General features: G+C 41.4%; 1 protein-coding gene across 12 annotated transcripts in view; it reads left to right on the top strand.

Moving 5' to 3' along the window:
• The window catches only part of TAF1 (TATA-box binding protein associated factor 1), a 96,366-nt gene extending 76,561 nt beyond the window's left edge, over nucleotides 1-19,805 (top strand). For 5 of the 12 annotated variants that reach the window (XM_055268532.2, XM_055268533.2, XM_055268534.2 and 2 more), the window contains 7 exons: nucleotides 9,717-9,784; nucleotides 10,282-10,398; nucleotides 13,766-13,891; nucleotides 14,683-14,784; nucleotides 15,079-15,235; nucleotides 16,151-16,328; nucleotides 19,341-19,805. In XM_055268532.2, the coding sequence (XP_055124507.1) occupies nucleotides 9,717-9,784; nucleotides 10,282-10,398; nucleotides 13,766-13,891; nucleotides 14,683-14,784; nucleotides 15,079-15,235; nucleotides 16,151-16,328; nucleotides 19,341-19,563 (971 nt within the window). In that variant the 3' untranslated portion in view covers nucleotides 19,564-19,805. Of the gene's footprint in view, nucleotides 1-9,716; nucleotides 9,785-10,281; nucleotides 10,399-10,547; nucleotides 10,554-13,765; nucleotides 13,892-14,682; nucleotides 14,785-15,078; nucleotides 15,236-16,150; nucleotides 16,333-19,340 lie in introns of those variants that run through there. The other 7 variants (XM_063634352.1, XM_055268537.2, XM_055268536.2 and 4 more) reach the window with 5 other exon arrangements.
• Nucleotides 19,806-20,503: the final 698 nt, after the last annotated feature.

Below are 20,503 nucleotides of genomic sequence, written 5' to 3' on the forward strand. Positions count from 1 at the left end.
GTTTTCTTCTAGGGTTTTTATGGTTTTAGGTCTAACACGTAAGTCTTTAATCCATCTTGAATTAATATTTGTATAAGGTGTAAGGAAGGAATCCAGTTTCAGCTTTCTACATATGGCTAGCCAGTTTTCCCAGCACCATTTATTAAATAGGGACTCCTTTCCCCATTTCTTGTTTTTGTCAGGTTTGTCAAAGATCAGATGGTTGTAGATGTATGGTATTATTTCTGAGGGCTCTGTTCTGTTCCATTGGTCTGTATCTGTTTTGGTACCAGTACCATGCTGTTTTGGTTACTGTAGCCTTGTATTATATAGTTTGAAGTCAGGTAGGGTGATGCCTCAAGCTTTGTTCTCTTGGTTTAGGATTGACTTGGCAATGCAGGCTCTTTTTTGGTTCCATATGAACTTTAAAGTAGTTTTTTCCAATTCTGTGAAGAAAGTCATTGGTCGCTTGATGGGGATGGCATCGAATCTATAAATTACCTTGGGCAGTATGGCCATTTTCACGATACTGATTCTTCCTATCCGTGAGCATGGAATCTTCTTCATTTGTCTGTGTCCTCTTTTGTTTCGTTGAGCAGTGGTTTGTAGTTCTCCTTGAAGAGGTCCTTCACATCCCTTGTAAGTTGAATTCCTAGGTATTTTATTCTCTTTGTAGCAATTGTGAATGGGAGTTCACTCATGATTTGGCTCTCTGTTTGTCTGTTATTGGTGTATAGGAATGCTTGTGATTTTTGCACATTGATTTTTGTATCCTGAGACTTTGCTGAAGTTGCTTATCAGTTTAAGGAGATTTTGGGCTGAGACGATGGGGTTTTCTAAATAATACAATCATGTCATCTGCAAACAGGGACAATTTGACTTCCTCTTTTCCTACTTGAATATCCTTTCTTTCTTTCTCTTGCCTGAGTGCCCTGTCTTTGGCCCAGTTTTAATCATGTGTTTTTTTTTTTTTTTTTGAGACAGAGTCTCACACTGTCATCCAGGCTGAGCACAATCTCAGCTCACTGCAGTCTCTGCCTCCCAGGTTCAAGCAATTCTCCTGCTTCGGCCTCCTGAGAATCTAGGATTATAGGCGTCCGCCCCAATGCCCGGCTAATTTTTTTGTATTTTTAGTAAAGACAGGGTTTCACCATGTTGGCAAGGCTGGTTTCGAATGCCTGAACTCAAGTGATCTGCCTGCCTCAGCCTCCCAAAGTGTTGAGATTACAGGCATGACCCACCGTGCCCAGCCTTTGTTTTCTTTTTGAGACGGAGTCTTGCTCTGTCGTCCAGGCTGGACTACAGTGGCGCAATCTCGGCTCACTGTAACCTTCGCCTCCCGGGTTTGAGTGATTTTCCTGCCTCAGCCTCCCAAGTAGCCGGGATTACAGGCGCCTGCTACTACGCCTGGCTAATTTTTGTATTTTTAGTAGAGATGGGGTTTTGCCATGTTGGCCAGACTGGTCTCGAACTTCTGACCTCAAATGATCTGCCTTCCTCAGCCTCCCAAAGTGTTAGGACTACAGTTGTGAGCCACCTCGCTCGGCCTGTTTTCTTAATGAGTTTTGAGGGTTCTTTATATATTCTAGGTACAAGACCTTTATTACATATATGATTTGCAGAGATTTTCTCCCCAGTCCGTGCCTTACTTTTTCAGTCCCTTAGTAGTATCTTTCAGGCTTGGCACAGTAGCTCACACCTGTAATCCCAGTGCTTTCGGAGGCCAAGTTGGGAAGACTGCTTGAACCCAGGAGTTCGAGACCAGCCTATGCTATATAGTGAGACCCCATCTCTACAAAAAATTTTTAAAATTTGTGTTTGGTGGTGCATGCCCGTAGTCCCAGCTACTTGGGAGGCTGAGATGGGAGGATTGCTTGAGCCCAGGAGGTCAAGGCTTTGGTCAAGGCTGACCCAGGAGGTCAAGGCGAAATCCTGGGATTACAGGTGTTTGAGTCCCCAGGCGTGGCCAGTGTTTGTATCTCTCTCTCTCTCTTTTTTTTTTTTTTTTTTGAGACAAGGAGTCTCTGCTCTGTCACCCAGGCTGGAACAGCTCACTGCCAGCTCCTCCTCCCGAGTTCATGCCGTTCTCCTGCCTCAGCCTCCTGAGTAGCTGGGACTACAGTTGCCCGCCACCACGCCCGGCTAATTTTTTTCTATTTTTAGTAGAGATGGGATTACCGTAGCCAGGATGGTCTCGATCTCCTGATCTCGTGATCTGCCCACCTCAGCCTCGCCATGTGCTGGGATTACAGGCGTGAGCCACTGCGCCTAGCCCAGTGTTTGTATCTCTTAAGAAGTTGGCAGGGTGAGACGGGTGGGTTGCTTGAGGTCAGGAGTTTGAGACCAACCTGGTCAACATGATGAAACCCGTCTCTACTAAAAATACAAAAAAAAAAAAAAAAAAAATTAGGTGGGTGTGGTGGTGCACATCTGTAATCCTAGCTACTCAGGAGGCTGAGGCATGAGAATTGGTTGAACCTGGGAGGTGGAGGTTGCAGTGAGTTGAGATCACGCCACTGCACTCCAACCTGGACGAGAGATTTGAGACTCATCTCAAAAAAAAAAAAAAAAAGTCTTTCCCCAGCTCACATCACAAAGGTTTTCTCTTATGTTTTTTCCTAAAATTTTATAGTTGTAGCCTTTTACACTTAAGTCCATGATCCATTTTTAATTACTTTTTGTGCACTGTTTGTAGTTTAGGTTGAAGTACTTTTTTTGCCTATGGATGTCCAGTTTTTCGTCATTTATTGAAAAAACTGTCCTTCCTCCATTGAATTGCCCTGTATGTACACCTTTATCAAAAATCAGTTGAGTGTGTTGGTTTATTTCTAGCAGTCTTACTGTCAGGTAGAGTGATTCCTCTCACTCTTTTTCAAAACTGTTTTATATTCTAGTTCCTTTACCATTCCACTAAATTTAGAAGGGGCTTGTCTATATCTACAAAAACATCTTACTGGGATTTGGGTAAGAATTGTGTTAAAATCCATAGATCAATTTGGGGAGAATTGACATCTTTACTGATTCTGTTTTCATGTTAGTACATATAGATTTCTACATTCTTTTAAACTTATTTCTTAGCATGGATGTATGTATCATAATTTATTTAACCATTCTCCTATTGATAGGCATTTAAAGTATTTCCATAATGCTGGCTTGCAGACAGTTTTTCACTATTTTTTTTTTTTTTGAGACCAAGTCTCTGTCACCCAGGTTGGAGTGCAGTGGCATGATCTCGGCTCACTGTAACCTCTGCCTCCTGGATTGAAGCAATTCTTGTGCCTCAGCCTCCTGAGTAACTGGGATTACAGGTGTGCGTCACCATGCCTGGCCAATTTTTGTATTTTTAGTAGAGATGGGGTTTCCCCATGTTTCCCAGGCTGGTCCCGAACTCTTGACCTCAGGTGACCCACCTGCCTCAGGCTCCCAAAGTGCTGGGATTACAGGTGTGAGCCACTGTGCCTGGCCTAGTTGTTCACTATTTTATATTTTATTGATGTGTGCTTGTGCAAAATTTCTGTAGGAAATCTTGATATTTTGAAATTGTGTTCCAAAAGGCTGTACCTGTTTATAGTCAAAATAACAGTGAAGGAAAATATGTTTCCCTACAGCCTCTTTAACGCTGGGAATAATTAATACTTTAAAAATTATTCCTGTAAAAGTATATAACTTAAAATTTTATAAAAATTACATACATGTTCATTGAATAAATGAAACAGCATAGAATTGTATAAAGTGAAAAGGAAAAATCTTGTTCTTCCCTTCCTACCATCCCATTAGTAGCCAGTATTAGATTTGGTGTGAAGTATTATAAATTTTACTATATAGGAAAGGTGTTTTGAGGTGTTTATTTTTCTAGTTGTAGAGATATGAGGATATATTTTTAGCCAAAGCTATCTGTTTATTTATATATATATATATATATATATATATATTTTTTTTTTTTTTTTTTTTTTTTTTTTTTGAGGCAGAATCTCGCTCTGTCACCCATGCTGGAGTGCAGTGGCACCATCCCGGCTCACTGCAACCTCCGCCTCCCAGATTCAAGCGATTCTTCTGCCTCAGACTCCTGAGTAGCTGGGACTACAGGAGCGCGCCACCATGCCTGGCTAATTTTTGTATTTTTAGTAGAGACAGGGTTTCACCATATTGGCCAGGCTGGTCTCAAACTCCTGACCTCATGATCCGCCTGCCTCAGCCTCCCAAAGTGCTGGGATTACAGGCGTGAGCCACCACGCCCGGCCTTATTTATATATTTTTAAGTTGCTAAATGGAATGGTGTTTCATTTTTGAGAAAAAAAAAAAAAAAAAAACAACATTTTCAGGGTCTTTGGGCTTTTCATCAAATAGGCCCTTGACCAGTGAGATTTATTACCCCACTTTCCTCTGGATGGTTTCTGCCTTCTTGAATTTCTAGTTTAGATTCTGAGTGAGATTATGTTACTCTGGTTTGAGAGACTGAACCTCTTAATCTTGGAAACTAAACATCCTAATTTACATTTGATCCTCATTCTACATAAGGTAAGGAGCCTAACTATATTGTGAAAGACTAGATTCACTTCTCTTTAATTTTCACTTGTTTTGGATCTAGTTTGAACATAAATATCTAAGAATCGCAAAGTCAGAGCTCATCTCTTTGGGATCTGTACTATGTGTAGTTGCATTTAGTAATTCTAATTTCTTTAGGAATTTAGTATGCAGATTTTTCTTTTTATATATGGCACTGATCTTTTTTTTAAAAAACTTTCTACTTCTGAGCTTTTATTTTTTAATTTTCATGGTTCACATTGGAGCAAATGCATATCCTCACACCATCCACTGTCAAGATAATAATTTATGCTGTTTTGACAGAGTACTCATTTTCTTAGGGAGGAATTATTTTTAGTATTTGTGGAAGAGTTTTCAAGGGAAACGTGAGCCTAGGAGTGATCACAAATCCCCTCTTCTCCTTGGTGCCCAGGGGTGCTTACCAACTTGACTGGTGTTTTTCTCTGAATCTTTTCAGAAAGTTAGCAGCAATAGGCTGGGCATGGTGGCTCACGCCTGTAATCCCAGCATTTTGGGAGGCCGAGGCAGGTAGATCACTGGAGGTCAGGAGTTTGAGACCAGCCTGGCCAACATGGTGAAACTCTGTCTCTGCTAAAAAATAAAAAAATAGATGGGTGTGGTGGTGCACACCTGTAATTCCAGCTACTTGGGAAGGCTGAGGCAGGAGAAGTACTTGAACCTGGGAGACGGAGGTTGCAATGAGCAGAGATCGCGCCACTGTACTCCAGCCTGGGTGACAGAGTGAGACACCGTGTCAAAAAAAAAAAAAAAAATAGCAATAATGCTTGCTTTCCCCCCTTACTAGACCATGAAGCCTGTGACTTGTGTTTCTTCTCACATCACCATACAGAAGGAAATTAACTTAGAAACCAGAAAAGGAATTTTCTTGGTGGAATATCAACTTTCCAAAGCTGTCATTGGCATTATCTCTATTTAAGGACATTTGAATTTGAATTGTATGTGATTCTGTAGATTCTACCGCTCCTTATTTGGTATGAGGCAAAGTATAAATAAATAACGTTTCTCCAGCATGACATGTAGAGTTGCCTCAGCCATGATTTAACAAGAAGAGAGAGAAAAAGCAAAATATACTCAGAAAAAAACATTCCTTTTCATGAGTGGGTAGCTTATTCTTACAGTGACAAGTCACGGATTATCTTTCATTCATTTTGGTGTCATTCTAGAAACTCTTTGTAACTTAATTCTGGTTTTCTGTGTAGTAACCCTTTAGGGACTGGGAATTGGAGTTCAGTTCTGTTTAATCTTCTTCCCAGCCCCCACACAGTAGCTTCAGCACCTTTACTATTCCTGTAGAGGCTCTATTGTCTTTGTCTCTTTACTTGGATTCCTCATTTCTTCCTAAGCTACAAAACCTATAGCTGATCATCCTACTTTTAGTAAGCTCCTGATTGCTCCAGAATGTAGAACGATATTTTTAGATTTATGGAGATGGTTATGGATCTCTTTGAAAATCCAATGAAAAACTAAGACTGTTCTGCTCTCAAAAATGTATATTATATACAGAATTACAAACAGCTAATATCAAACACATAAGTGTATCAGCTATGCAAGTAAGTGTGGGTTTTTTTTTTTAATATTCTAGAGGTATTAGTGGATATTTATTTTCTTTTTCTTTTTCTTTTTTTTTTGAGACGGAGTTTCGCTCTTGTTGCCCAGGCTGGAGTACACCATGCCTGGCTAATTTTGTATTTTTATTTTTATTTATTTTTTTGTTTTGTTTTGAGAGCTCTTGTTGCCCAGGCTGGAGTGCAATGGCGCGATCTCGGTTCACCGCAACCTCCGCCTCCCGGGTTCAAGCAATTCTCCTGCTTCAGCCTCCCGAGTAGCTGGGATTACAGGCATGTGCCACCACTCCAGGCTAATTTTGTATTTTTAGTAGAGACGGGGTTTCTCCATGTTGGTCAGGCTGGTCTCGAATTCCCAATCTCAGGTGATCCGCCCACCTGGGCCTCCCAAAGTGCTGGGATTACAGGCGTGAGACACCGTGCCCAGCCTAATTTCGTATTTTTAGTAGAGACGGGGTTTCTCCATGTTAGTCAGGCTGGTCTCAAACTCCTGACCTCAGGTGATCCACCCACCTCGGCCTCCCAAAGTGCTGGGATTACAGGCATGAGCCACTGCGCCCAGCCATTAGTGGAAATTTCTTAGAGTGATGTGTTGCAAAGAAAATGGGTAAGGAAGAGGTCCCATTTTCAAAATGGATTAAAGTAAGAGAGAAACTTCACGAGTGTGTAAAACTAATTTTTCCTTGTATTATAAAGTGAGAGAATTGAGATATTGAGAGGTTAGTTCATGTTTAAGTTTCGAAACTAAAGTAGAATAAAGGCTGAATTCCTAATTTATAGGCTGGGGTTTTAGCCATGAGGCAGGTCCCTATAGGTAGAAGAGCCTATACTGTATACTGTAAGGAACTACTGTTGTACAGGTTTGGTGAAGGAGGCCTGTAACCTGTATGCAGCCTATTTTCTCCAGCAACATTTCTGTTTTCTTTTTTTGTTTTTTTGAGATGGAGTCTTGCTCTGTCACTCAGGCTGGAGTGCAGTGGCGCGATCATGGCTCACTGCAGTCTCAACCTCCTGGGCTCAACCGATCCTCTTGCCTCAGCCTCCTGAGTAGCTGGGACTACAGGTGCACGCCACAATGCCCAGCTAATTTTTGTGTTATTTGTATAGACAGAGTTTCACCATATTGCCTAGGCTGGTCTTGAACTCCTGAGCTCAAGTGATCATCCTGCCCAGCCACCCAAAGTTCTGGGATTACAGGCGTGAGCCACCACACCCGGCTCTAAATATCTGGACAATTGACTTTTCTTTTTTGTTTGTGTTTGGCACAGGCAGTTTCTGTGAGGATACAACTTTATTTTACATATTTTAAAGAATAAATGACCTATACTTGTAAGAGGTTTTACCTGGAAGAGACTTTTTTTTTTTGAGACAGAGTCTTGCTCTGTCGCCCAGGCTGGAGTTCAGTGGCGTGATCTTGCCTCACTGCAACCTCTGCCTCCCGGGTTCAACTGATTCTCATGCCTCAGCCACCTGAGTAGCTGGGATTACAGGCATGCACCACCACGCCCAGCTAATTTTTATATTATTAGTAGAGACAGGGTTTTGCCATGCTGGCCAGGCTGGTCTCAAACTTCTGGCCTCAAGTGATCTCCCCACCTCGGCCTCCCAAAGTGCTGAGATTACAGGCTCGAGCCACTGTGCCTGGCCTGTGGTATATTTTTTATCCTTTATATCCTGATAAAACAGCAGGTTCAATTTAGGGATCACCTCTTGTGAAGGCTTTCTTAATTCCTCTTCCCCTCTTACCTCCCAGAATCAGCCACTTCCTTCTTTGTGCCACTGTTTCTCCGTTGCATTGTATTGCCCTATTTGTTTATAGTCTATCTCACTGTACTAGACTATAAACTTCTTGAGGATATGACCTATATCTCACTCATTTCTATCATCTCCAATGCCTGGCACACAAAAAGTATTAAGAAAATGTCTCACGAATAAATAAGTGAATGATCCGATCCGTATATTAAAAGAACATTTTAAGTATTTAAGGCAGGGATTGAAAACTCAAATGCCTTCAGGGTCTAGGCAGAAGATAAGCAGACCTGGGAGGGACTATGATAACCTGGAGAACACATACTATATCTAAAAGGAACAGCTGCTACTCAGCCCCAGCCCATTGGTGCCTTGTGGGAATGCTGACCCTGTCTTGGCCACATCTTTAAATTTTCTAAAAGAAGCCAGACAATTTAGGTTTTTATGTGAAATCTCCCAGCTGTTAAATGTTATCAAGTAAGTTTTTTTCAAAAAAGCCTTCTATTGAAATATAACTTAGATACAGAAAAGTGTTTTATGTATTATGGGTGTATAGCTCAATCCATTTTTACAAACTGAACTAATTTTTTATGTGAGCCAAACAAAACTACAAGCCACCAGTTTGCAACTTGTAACTAAGGCCATATGGGGACCCATATAGTTAAGAATCATCTTATAGGTAAAAATGTCTTAAGGAGACACATCAGTCAAATGCAATGTATGGACCTTTTTTGGGTTATGATTCAAAGAAATAAATGTAAAAGAGTGTTTATAAAGTAATTTGGGAAATTTGAATCTTGGCCAGCTATTTGATAATATTAAAGAATTATTGTTCATTATTTTAGATGTGATATAGTTAGTTTGTTTTTAGAGCAGCTTTATAGTTCATGGCAAAATTGAGCAGAAGTTACAGAGAGTTCCCATATACTCCCTGCCCTCACATACATACAGCCTCTCCGGTTATCAACATCTTGCACTAGGCTGGGCGTTGTGGCTCACGCCTGTAATCCCAGCACTTTGGGAAGCCAAGGTAAGAGGATCTCTTTAGGCCAGGAGTTCAAGACCAGCCTGTGCAACATAGTGAGACCCCCCCCATCTCTACAAACAAAGAAAAATGGGCATGGTGGTGCATGCCTGCACCCAGGAGTTCAAGGCTACAGTGAGCCATGATCATGCCACTGCATTCCAGCCTGGGTGACGGAGTGAAACTCTGTCTCAAAAGAAAAACAACAGCCTGCACCAGAGTGTTATATTAATTGTGTTAGTTGATGAACCTACATTGACATATCATTATCACCCCAAGTCCATGGTTCATTCTTGGTGGTGGTATACATTGTGTGGGTTTTGGAAAATGTATAATGACATGTATCCACCATTATATTATCAGACATAATTGTTTATTAAAAGCATCCTTAGGTCGGGCACAGTGGCTCATGCCTATAATCCCAGCACTTTGGGAGGCTGAGGGGGGCGGATCACTTAAGGCCAGGAGTTCAAGAGCAGCCTGGCCAACATGGTGAAACCTAGCAACACATACTGAACAATTTTTAGAGGAAAATTGTTATGATGCTGGAATTTGCTTCAAAACAATTTGAGAAGAGTCTGAAAATTGAAGAAACAAGATTGGCTGTGTGTTACTCATTGAAGCTGGCTAGTGAGTACATGGGAGTTCATTATGTTAGTGTTGTATTGCATATGTTTGAAATTTTCTGCCTCTGAAAGTAGAACAAGAGTCCAAGTTAAAGCTGAGGCATGATTTTTCTTGGTCTAGGATAATGGGACACACTGCTGATGACAGAATGTAAAATTCTGGAACAAGTCTGCAAAGATAATGGCACTTTCTTATTTTATTTATAGGACCTGAGAGTCAGTATACTAAGACTGCCCAGGAGATTGTGAACGTCTGTTACCAGACATTGACTGAGGTAGGTGGTAAAGATGGAGGTCTTAAGCCTGGGCAACATAGGGAGACCCCATCTCTACAAAAAAAGATTTAAAAATTAGTGGGGTCTGGTGGTACACAAGCATGTGGTCCCAGCTACTCGTCTGAGGTAGGAGAATCATTTGAGCCTGGAAGTCAAGGCTGCAGTGAGTCATGACCATATCTCTGCATTCTAGCCTGGGCAACAGCAAGACCCTGTCTCAAAAAATAAAAGAGGTCCCCCTGGGATCTAGCTTTTTGAAATCCTGTTCCCTTTAATGAGGAGCTTTCCCTGATTATCCTATTTTAAAATGTAGTATTCTCCACCCCGCAACTCCACATCACATATTTCCTTCCCTGCTTAATTTATTTTGATTATTATCTGTGTCCTGCCACTAGAATATAAGCTCCATGAAGATAGATATTTTTGTCTTTTGTTTACTTTTGTATCCCCAGTACTTAAAATACATGTTGAATGAATTTATTTTCTTTGTTTCTCAGTATGATGAACATTTGACTCAACTTGAGAAGGATATTTGTACAGCTAAAGAAGCAGCTTTGGAGGAAGCAGAATTAGAAAGCCTGGACCCAATGACCCCAGGGCCCTACACGCCTCAGGTGAGTCTGAGGGCTAAGTACTTCCTCGTATAGTTTTCTTATTGGTTTGGGAAATTGGGAGCATGTTAACAAATCCGTTTACTGAGATACCATTCTTCTCTGTCCTTCCTCTTCATATGCCTTTCGTGTGCTTTCTTGTCTTCTCAAAGGCTAAGGTGAGTGAGGGCCATGGGTCTTGGTGGCCTTGAATCCAGAAGAGGCAGCTGTGGGATGAATGAATGGGGTGGGGCCTTAGTTGTTTAGGCAGTGTTTGGGAATACCAGATCCCTGACCCAGCCATCCTCTGGGTCTTGGGAATTTTCTTATCCATGAATTTTGGGACTCTAGAACATCCCTAGAGTGTAGACTTCTCAGTTACAGACATAGGCCATATTGTTCCTGTGCCTTACAGACACTTGATTACTCATTCCCTCAGAAATATCTCAGTGTAGCTCAGAAGTCACCCATTTTCCTGGATTGACTCCTAGTAAATGAAGAAAGGTAGTATTAATAATGTTCTTAAATGTTCATGTCAAAAGAATGAGAGAGCAGGATAAATGAGAAATTTTTAGTCTTCCTGGTCTAATTGAACCCTTGAAATACACTAAGAGTATATTTCCTCCTCCATACTGTACTCTTAGAGGGTTGGCATATTTGAAGAATAGGACTTAACAGAATATCACTGGTGCTTGGTTTCTGTATTGGAGGCACTATGGTAGGGTGGAAAGTACATAAGAATTGACATAAAGCAGGCCTGGGTTTGAGTCTTAGTTCTGCTGTCTAGCTTTGTAATCTTGGAAAGTTAACCTCTCTCATTTAGTTTCCTTTTCTGTGAAATCTTTTCAAGATTGTTGTAAACATTAAATGAATTAATTTAATTTGCCTGACACATCTTTATCTGTTCTCTGAGACCCTTTCAAATTTAATCAAATATTTTAATGCAGAACTCTGCCAATTCCCACAGGAAATTTTTTTTTCATTCTATCCAGATTTCCTTCTGAACTTATAATGCAACCTATGTGACCTCTGTTGGATTATTGCTGTCTCTATATCTCGTTCATGCACTATCCCTATCTATCTTTTACTCTCTCTTTCATCTTACAACGTAGGTTACTGAGGGGCCAGGTATAAAAGAACCCTCAGATACTTCTTCAAGGTCCAGAACAAGGAAAGGCTCTTGGAGTGTGTGGGCAGATTGGGTCAAGGGGGCTTGGGTGAGTGATGTTGCCTAGGAAGGCCCTATTTGTTAATAGGCCCACAGCTTCCACAAGGTACTTTCTGGTAAGTTAAAGCCTGGGTATTAGCTATCATTCTCCAGGAGAGTCTAGCCATTGAGTGGCACATGGTTTGCTCATTTCTAGGACAGCCTAAGCCTAGTCCTTTGGTGAATCAAAGCCGTGGACCCCAAAGTCACCTTCCTTTCTTTACTATGTCTCCCAGACTACCTCAAATGGCTAAGGAAAACCTGTCAGCTATTCTCTCTCTTGAGCATTAGCTGTCGTTTGGTACAGTTAGAGGGTTTCCTATGAAGAGTAGGATTAGATAGTACTGCTTCATTATTCCAGTTCACCTTTTCATCATTCCCTTCACTCACAAACAGTTTAAGATAGTAACCAACTCATTATCTCTTAACCTGAGGAAGGTGTACATGAGTGACTGTCCTTACTTTACTTACATTACTACTCTCAAACTCAAATGTTATTAGAGTGTGTTTGCAAACGTGTAACCTGCCTTAATACAATTTTGGTTGTAAGAAGCATGATAGTAATCATACCTTTCAACTTCTAAATGGTGGTGGTCAATAATGTATTTTCTTTTCTTTTTTTTTTTTTTTTTTTTTTTTTTTTTTTTTTTTTTTTTTTTGAGATGGAGTTTCGCTCTTGTCACCCAGGCTGGAGTGCAATGGCGCAATCTTGGCTCACCGCAACCTCCGCCTCCCGGGTTCAAGTGATTCTTCTGCCTCAGCCTCCCGAATAGCTGGTTTTACAGGCATGGGCCACTACGCCTGGCTAATTTTGTATTTTTAGTAGAGACAGGGTTTCTCCATGTTGGTCAGGCTGGTCTCAAACTCCTGACCTCAGGACCGCCTCGGCTTCCCAAAGTGTTGGGATTACAGGCGTGAGCCACCGCGCCTAGCCCAATAATGTATTTTCACTCAACTATTTCCACCTAACTTGGATTGCATCATCTGTTCAGCTTAACACCTTATGTAAAACTGTTGACTTTGCAGTTTTCTGCACTGTGCTGTAGGGTTTTGCAGAAATTTCATCCCCTTATTTTTCATTTCTTCTGTTCCACACTGATTTACCTGCTCTGTAATGCTTTGAATTTTGTTTTGCCTCTGTTTCTCCAAAACCCTCTTCTGAATCAGTTTTGTTTCCTTTTTAAAAAAACGCAATGTAACATATCTCTTTTATCTGTTGATAAAAATAACATATTCATTAGAGAAAACTGGAAAATAAAAACAAGAAATAAGTTACCTGTAATCACTTCCACCACTCAGAAGCAACATCAGCCAGTGTGAATATTTTTATTTCTTTCATATCTGTAGCGTATGTATTTGTGTTTATAGACACACTTTTAAAATGAAATTGATCAATATGCTTTTGTGTCTTACTCTTTTCACTTTACATTATTTTGTGAGCACTTTATCTAGTCCTTCTTGCCCTCCTGTCACTGAATAGTCCATTTGCTGAATCCCTGTTCTTTCCAGGGCAGAAAACAGGGAAGGGATCTATAATTTATTGAGTACCAGGCATGGGTAAGGAACTTACACATCTCTTAATTCTCACAACAACCCTGTGAGGTAGACATTATCATCCATGTTTTATAGTTGAGTTAATCAAGGCTTAGAGATGTTAAGTAATTTGTTACTCACTAGCAAGTGTTGGAGCCAGGACTCAAACCCAGGACATTTTACTCCAAGGCCTGTGATTTTTTACCATGCCATTTTGCTTCGTAGCATCCTCTGATGGGCTCATAAACTATCAAAGCATTCTGTGCTCTTGTTGGAATTGAAATTCCTTTATCCTATTTCCTCTTAGATGTCTCCAAATCAAGCAATCAAAATAGCACTGATATGAAGCCTTGGGCCTAAAAACCAAAAGACAAGGCTTAGAAAAAAACTAGGTTATTGACCAGAAAGGCTGTTAGGACATAAAATTGTCCCATAGCTTTGGTGCCTTTCTGCTTCAGGCACCTGTCTACTAGAATAGGCAACATTTGTAAGAGTCCCAAAAACTTGTCTGTAAAGCTGTGTCAAACTATGTTTCTCTTTAACTGAATTGCTCTGCATGATCTTTTTCTCCAGTAAATGCCTTAAAGGGGAGTTATCTGTATTTATTTTCCTTTCCTAGATAGAAGCTAAGTTGTATGTTTTGTGCCACAGCCTCCTGATTTGTATGATACCAACACATCCCTCAGTATGTCTCGAGATGCCTCTGTATTTCAAGATGAGAGCAATATGTCTGTCTTGGATATTCCTACTGCCACTCCAGAAAAGCAGGTAACACAGGTAGGATGTTCTTTTTCTCTTTGTAAGATTGGTATTATGCCTGCAAGTGGGGCTAGGGGAATGGTGATGGTGATGGTGATATGTGACATATGTCAAGAATGACTGGGCCCTTTGGCCCTGGGAATGAAAGCTTAGAAATGGGATTTCAAGTTGGGATGGCGGCACGTCGTGTGACTGGTGTTATCTTCTCTCTGTCCCCATGGGCAGAGTCAGGCACAGCAGAACTTCAGGGAAGACACAAGTATGAAAAAAGGGTGTGAAGCATCAGAGTAGCCTGATGGGTGACTAGAGTGACCAACTGCCCTCAGACAGTTCAAAATAATTGGCCTACTTTATGTGTATTATAATTTAAATTAAAATTATTTATAAAATTAAATTTTAAAAATTGGTCTTTTCTAGAGGTATCAGAAGATATAGTTTGGAGCCAGAAATTCTACAGCTATTCTCAGTCAGGGTTTCACCGGAAAGTGTAAAACCCAGGAGGGTTTTTCTTTCCCAAAGAGTTCAACACAAGCTATAAGGAAAGTTTGGGTTAGAAAGGAAGAGTCTCTTTGTAATGATACAGTAAGAGTAGACTAAGAGCCTTTCCTGTTCTTTGGGTTTTTTACTCTGGCTGTGATTTCCAAAGAATGGGGGAAAATGCGTATGCCTTGAGCTGTCTAAACAGCCCCCACTAGCAGTGGGATTGGCTGGGATATCAGGGAGGAGCATCCACCCTGGGTGAGAGCCCTTGGTTAACTCCTCCTACAGGCACGTCCCTCAATGATGTGCTATTTGTGTTCCTTACTCAGATGCGCCAGGGCCGAGGTAGGCTGGGCGAGGAAGACTCTGATGTAGATATTGAAGGGTATGATGATGAGGAGGAGGATGGGAAACCTAAGACTCCAGCCCCAGTGAGTATGCTTACAGAAAGCTCATGGTTACGTTATACCCTTATATGATAGGAGCCCCATCAGTACAGGGCAGGCCAAATCCTAAGATGATATCAGGGGGTCTCCTTAGTGAGCCCCAATCCAACTTTAATCCTTGGGACCAACTAAACAATCTATCCACCAAAAATAATTACTTCTTGTGAGGCAGCAAGTGGAGGGATGGGCGGGGTGGGGAGGAGGGTGTGCCTGGTGGTGGCTTCTGGTCTCTTAAGTGGTCAGTTGATAGGACTTTGACCCCCAACTGGTCTCATTCAGGAAGGTGAAGATGGAGATGGTGATCTTGCAGATGAAGAGGAAGGAACTGTACAACAGCCTCAAGCCAGTGTCCTGTATGAGGATTTGCTTATGTCTGAAGGAGAAGATGATGAGGAAGATGCTGGGAGTGATGAAGAAGGAGACAATCCTTTCTCTGGTAGGCCTCGACCATTGCTTCTATTCCTTTATAACTCACTATAGCACCCTCAGGACTGGACTGGATAGGTGCTCTTGGCCACATATGCTTTTATTGGAAGCTGCCTCTTTTATTGAATTCCTATTAATAGACCTAAGAGTACTGAGCACTCAGGCGTAGGATGATCATATTCATTAGCAAGAGGTACAAAAGACAACAGTGGAAAAGACAGTGCCTAAGTAACAGCTTTGATCTGGATACTTGTTAAAGGCTGGGCACAGTGGCTCATGCCTGTAATCCCAGCACTTTGGGAAGCCAAGGTAGGAGGAACACTTGAGACCAGGAGTTTGAGACCAGCCTAGGCAACATAGCGAGACCCTGTCTCTACAAAAAGTAAATAAATAAAAATTAGCTGGGTGTGGTGGCAAGTGCCTGTAGTTCCAGTTAGGAGGCTGAGGCAGGAGGATCGCTTGAGCCCAGGACTTCAAGGCTGCAGTGAGCCATGATCATACCATTGCACTACAGCCTAGGCAACATAGTGAGACTGTCTCCAAAGAAAAAGAAAAAAAGATGAGAACAGAATGATCAAGTGTTACATGTGGCAACTGGGAAGGAAAATTAAGAAAAATCCTGTTTGGGGATATTTTGTGGATTAATGGCAATGGCCAAGGAAAAGTATGGGAGTAGATGGTAGAAAAAATACAGATAGGTTGGCATGAGATGGAAAAGGAAATTGTTATTTGGATTCAGATTCTAAACTACAAACCTTGCTGCTGTTGACCCTAGGCAGTTATAAGAGGCATTTAAGGAGAGGAGTATAGGCAAGATGCCTGTGTAGATGTGTGAGAGTTACTAGTTTGGGAAGATCAAGCCAAAGATCAAGTTAAATCTGTCAAGCTTAACTCCTGATGAACCAGAATCTGTCTCTTTTTACAGCTATCCAGCTGAGTGAAAGTGGAAGTGACTCTGATGTGGGATCTGGTGGAATAAGACCCAAACAACCCCGCATGCTTCAGGAGAACACAAGGATGGACATGGAAAATGAAGAAAGCATGATGTCCTATGAGGGAGACGGTGGGGAGGCTTCCCATGGTTTGGAGGATAGCAACATCAGGTAATCGGCAGCAACATGCTACAGGGCTGTGGCATCAGAGCCCAGCTATGATGTTGAGGGGCCCAGCATCAGATTACTGTTCATCCATCAAACATTTCCTGGGCACCTACTAGGGCCAGGCACTGTGCTAGGCCCTGGGGATACACAGAGGAGCAAAACATATCCTGCCCTTGAGAAGCTCACAGCCTAGTGGAAGAGACTGACACAAACAAATCATTACAAATACAACGTGATAAGTGCTATAGCATAAGTAAGACAAAGTGCCAAGGCACCACTGAGAAGGGAGTGTCTCAGTCTGCTTGGAGTTATCAGGGAAAGTTTCACAGACAAGGGAACATTTGAATTGGGCCTTAAAAGATTAATAGGAGTTTACTAATAGGTAGTATGGCAGGGGGTGGGGAGATCTTTATAGGTGGAACAATGTGTTCAAAGACACAGAAATAGAACACAAAGTATGTTCCAGAGCATATGGAAGTTGTTGGGGAGTTGAGGCTCCAGAAGTGTAGCAAGGGGGGTTATATTGTGAAGGACTTTAAAAGGCATGCTAAGACATTTGGACCTTAACCTGTAATAGGAGTCATCAGTTTAAGGAAAAGGAAGTAACATCAAATTTGTATAACTTAGCACAATGTGGGACAGATGATGAGGATATCAACAGGGACTTGTCAGGAGTGGGGAAAATAAAGGAACATAAAGAGGTAAGGAGGTTAGATGAATAATGAATGGAGATGTCTGGTAGAGGAAAGAGGAAGAGTACGTATTAGATGGGACAGGAAAGGAGGAAAAAATGGATTTGGATTTGGCATTGGACATGCTGGATTTAATGTACCTGTGATACATCTAACCAGCAAGCAGATAATATGCAATAACATTGTAAACAAATTAAAATTTTTTACTTCAGCAAATATTTATCATAAGTACAAAAACAACTAAGATATGGTTCCTTCCTTCAAGGAGATCAGTCTAGTAGGAAACCTAAAACAGGTAAAACAGGCAATCATAGTGTAATATGAAAAGTGCTATGCTAGGCAACCGCAGGGTTTTTCTAGGACTTGGGTAGAGGTGGGGAGGGAGGGGAGCTGGCTAGAGAAGGAAATTGAGCCAAGTATGAATAGGAATTAGCTAAACGAATAAGAAAGCAATGGGCATTCCAGAGACTAGGAAGAGCCTATATGAAGACACAGGCATGAAACACTTTACAGGCATGAAACACTTTTAGAGAACACACGTAGCTCAGTGTGACTGGAGATTTTTTGATTGATCCATGTAAGATCTATAATTCATGTGATAGAAATGACTTAAAGAGGTAGGTAAATACCAAATCATGAAGGGCCTGAAAGTTCTGGGCAGTCATTGAATGAGAATAGTATGACCAGATTTACATTTTAGAAAGATTGTCCTGTGCCCCAAAAGAAAAATGGGCAAAGGCATGAACTAATTTACAAAAGAAATGTAAACGGCCAATATATCATATGAAAAAATAACTTCCAGCCAGGCGCGGTGGCTCATGCCTATAATCCCAGCACTTTGGGAGGCCGAGGCAGGCAGATCACAAGGTCAAGAGATCTAGACCATCCTGGCCAACATGGTCAAACTCTGTCTCTACTAGAAATACAAAAATTAGCTGGGCCTGGTCACACCTGTAGTCCCAGCTACTCAGGAGGCTGAGGCAGGAGAATCGCTTGAACCCAGGAGGCAGAGGTTGCAGTGAGCCGAGATCATGCCACTGTATTCCAGCCTGGCGACAGAGCAAGACAGTCTCAATAATAATAATAATAATAATAATAATAACTCCCCTAATAAATGCAGTAAAACCACAAAGTGCAATTTTTTTACCTAACATATTGGTGATTAAAGTGAATGATAATGCCTAGTGTTTGGAAAGGCTATGAGGAAAAAGACATTCTCAAACTACTGGTGGTAATGTCGATTGATAAAAATGGGGTGGTTTGGAGAGAGGCTTATTTATTTATCATCATAAATAAAAACATTTAAAAATGTGCATCCCCTTTGGCCCAAAAAATCCACATCTAGGAAATTATTTTATGGGAATAATTAACACAACATCAAGATGTTTGTGTAAGGATGTTTTATGACAGCATTGTTTCTTATAGTGGAATAATTGGAGACAGCTTAAATGTCCTAGTGAGAGACTGTTAAGTCATGTTACAGCCGTATGTGGAATACCATGTAGCTATTAAAATTATGCTATAGACGTTATGTTTATTGACATGGAAAGATGTTCATTATAATCATTAGTGAAGAGGGCAGATTTCCTGGAGAGTATGTAGAGTATCCCAATTTTGTAAATTAAAAAAAAATGTTTAAGCATCTAAAGTTCACAAAAAATTTTGGAAGGTAATATACCAAAAGATTATCTCTGGATGATGGAGTTATTGATGATTTTTTTTTTATTTTTTTCTGGTGTATATTCTAATTTTTTTAACCAGTGAACGTGCATTACTTGTGTGATTTTTTTTTCAAGTAAAATTAAGAATAAACAAACAAACAAAAAAATAAAGAGCACTCTGGCAGAAGTGTGAAGAAGTAATTGGAGGAGAGCAAGACTGGAGGCATGACAACTTATTTCAGTAGTGCAGGCCAGAGATAACAAAGGACTAAGCCAAGGCAGGCAGAGTAGGGATGGAAAGGAGGGAATAGAGACAAGATATATTGAAGAGAGAATCTTCAGGACTATTGACTAATTGGATACTGTAAGTGGTAGATGAAGCCATGAGGCTGTCAGAGCATTTATGGTCATGTAAGATGACAGTGTGTTGTTCAGGTGTAAGGGAGTTTCTTCCATTCAGGTTCTTGTGTATATGACGTTGGCAAGTTGATGTTTTTGAACAGGGTCATTTTTCTCTCAGGGACATGTAGAATAGTCCAGAACCAGTCACTTTAGTGTCCAGGGGAGGTGAGATGGGCTGATCCTTTGGTGGCACTGAGAATGGGAATGGTCAGCTAGAGGATGGTGTCCGAGCTTGAGAGATGACATGTTTCTCTTCTCAGTTATGGGAGCTATGAGGAGCCTGATCCCAAGTCGAACACCCAAGACACAAGCTTCAGCAGCATCGGTGGGTATGAGGTATCAGAGGAGGAAGAAGATGAGGAGGAGGAAGAGCAGCGCTCTGGGCCGAGCGTACTAAGCCAGGTCCACCTGTCAGAGGACGAGGAGGACAGTGAGGATTTCCACTCCATTGCTGGGGACAGTGACTTGGACTCTGATGAATGAGGCTTCCTTTGGGCCTCCTTGGTCAGCCTTCCCTGTTCTCCAGCCTAGGTGGTTCACACCTTTCCCCAATTTGTTCATATTTGTACAGTATCTGATTCTGAAATCATGAAATTAACTAACACCTTAGCCTTTTTAAAAGTAGTAAGTAAATGATAATAAATCACCTCTCCTAATCTTCCTGGGGCAATGTCACCCTTTGATTTAAAATAAAGCAACCCCCTTTCCCCTACCACTACCAAAAAGAGCAAGCTTATTTTTCCGTGTCCTCCTTTATTTAACTCCATTTATTGCTTTTGGTATAATTTTTCCCTGGGGAAGGAGGGGAAATTATGAAAGAACTAGTAACTTTATGTCCTCTTGATGTATTAGGAAATTTCCGGCCGGGCGTGGTGGCTCACACCTGTAATCTCAGCACTCTGGGAGGCTGAGGCGGGTGGATCACCTGAGGTCAGAAGTTCGAGACCAGCTTGGCCAACATGGCGAAACCTCATCTCTACTAAAAATACAAAAATTAGCCAGGCGTGGTGGCGTATGCCTGTAATCCTAGCTACTCGGGAGGCTGAGGCAGGAGAATTGCTTGAACCCGGGAGGCAGAGGTCGCAGTGAGTGGAGATCACGCCACTGCACTCTAGCCTGGGCGAAAGAGTGAGATTCCGTCTCAATAAAAAAAAAAAAAAATTTCCAAGCATGGTATCATCTCACTTTTCTAATTTACAGGCTGGAGCAGATGAGAGCCCTCCTGCTGGGACAGAGAATTGGGTTCTAGTGGACTCTGTGCTACACTTAAACCTGTGAGACAAACCGCCCATTATTTTATTATTTATTTAATTATGCAATGCCCAGTTCCTAAATGGATTGGAGGCAAATTACCACAAATTTTGAAACAGCCTATATGTCAGAAATGATAATGTTGCCACCTAAATGTTTTCTGTCCCTCCCC

This window comes from Symphalangus syndactylus, chromosome X (assembly GCF_028878055.3).
Source record: "Symphalangus syndactylus isolate Jambi chromosome X, NHGRI_mSymSyn1-v2.1_pri, whole genome shotgun sequence".
NCBI lineage: Eukaryota > Metazoa > Chordata > Mammalia > Primates > Hylobatidae > Symphalangus > Symphalangus syndactylus.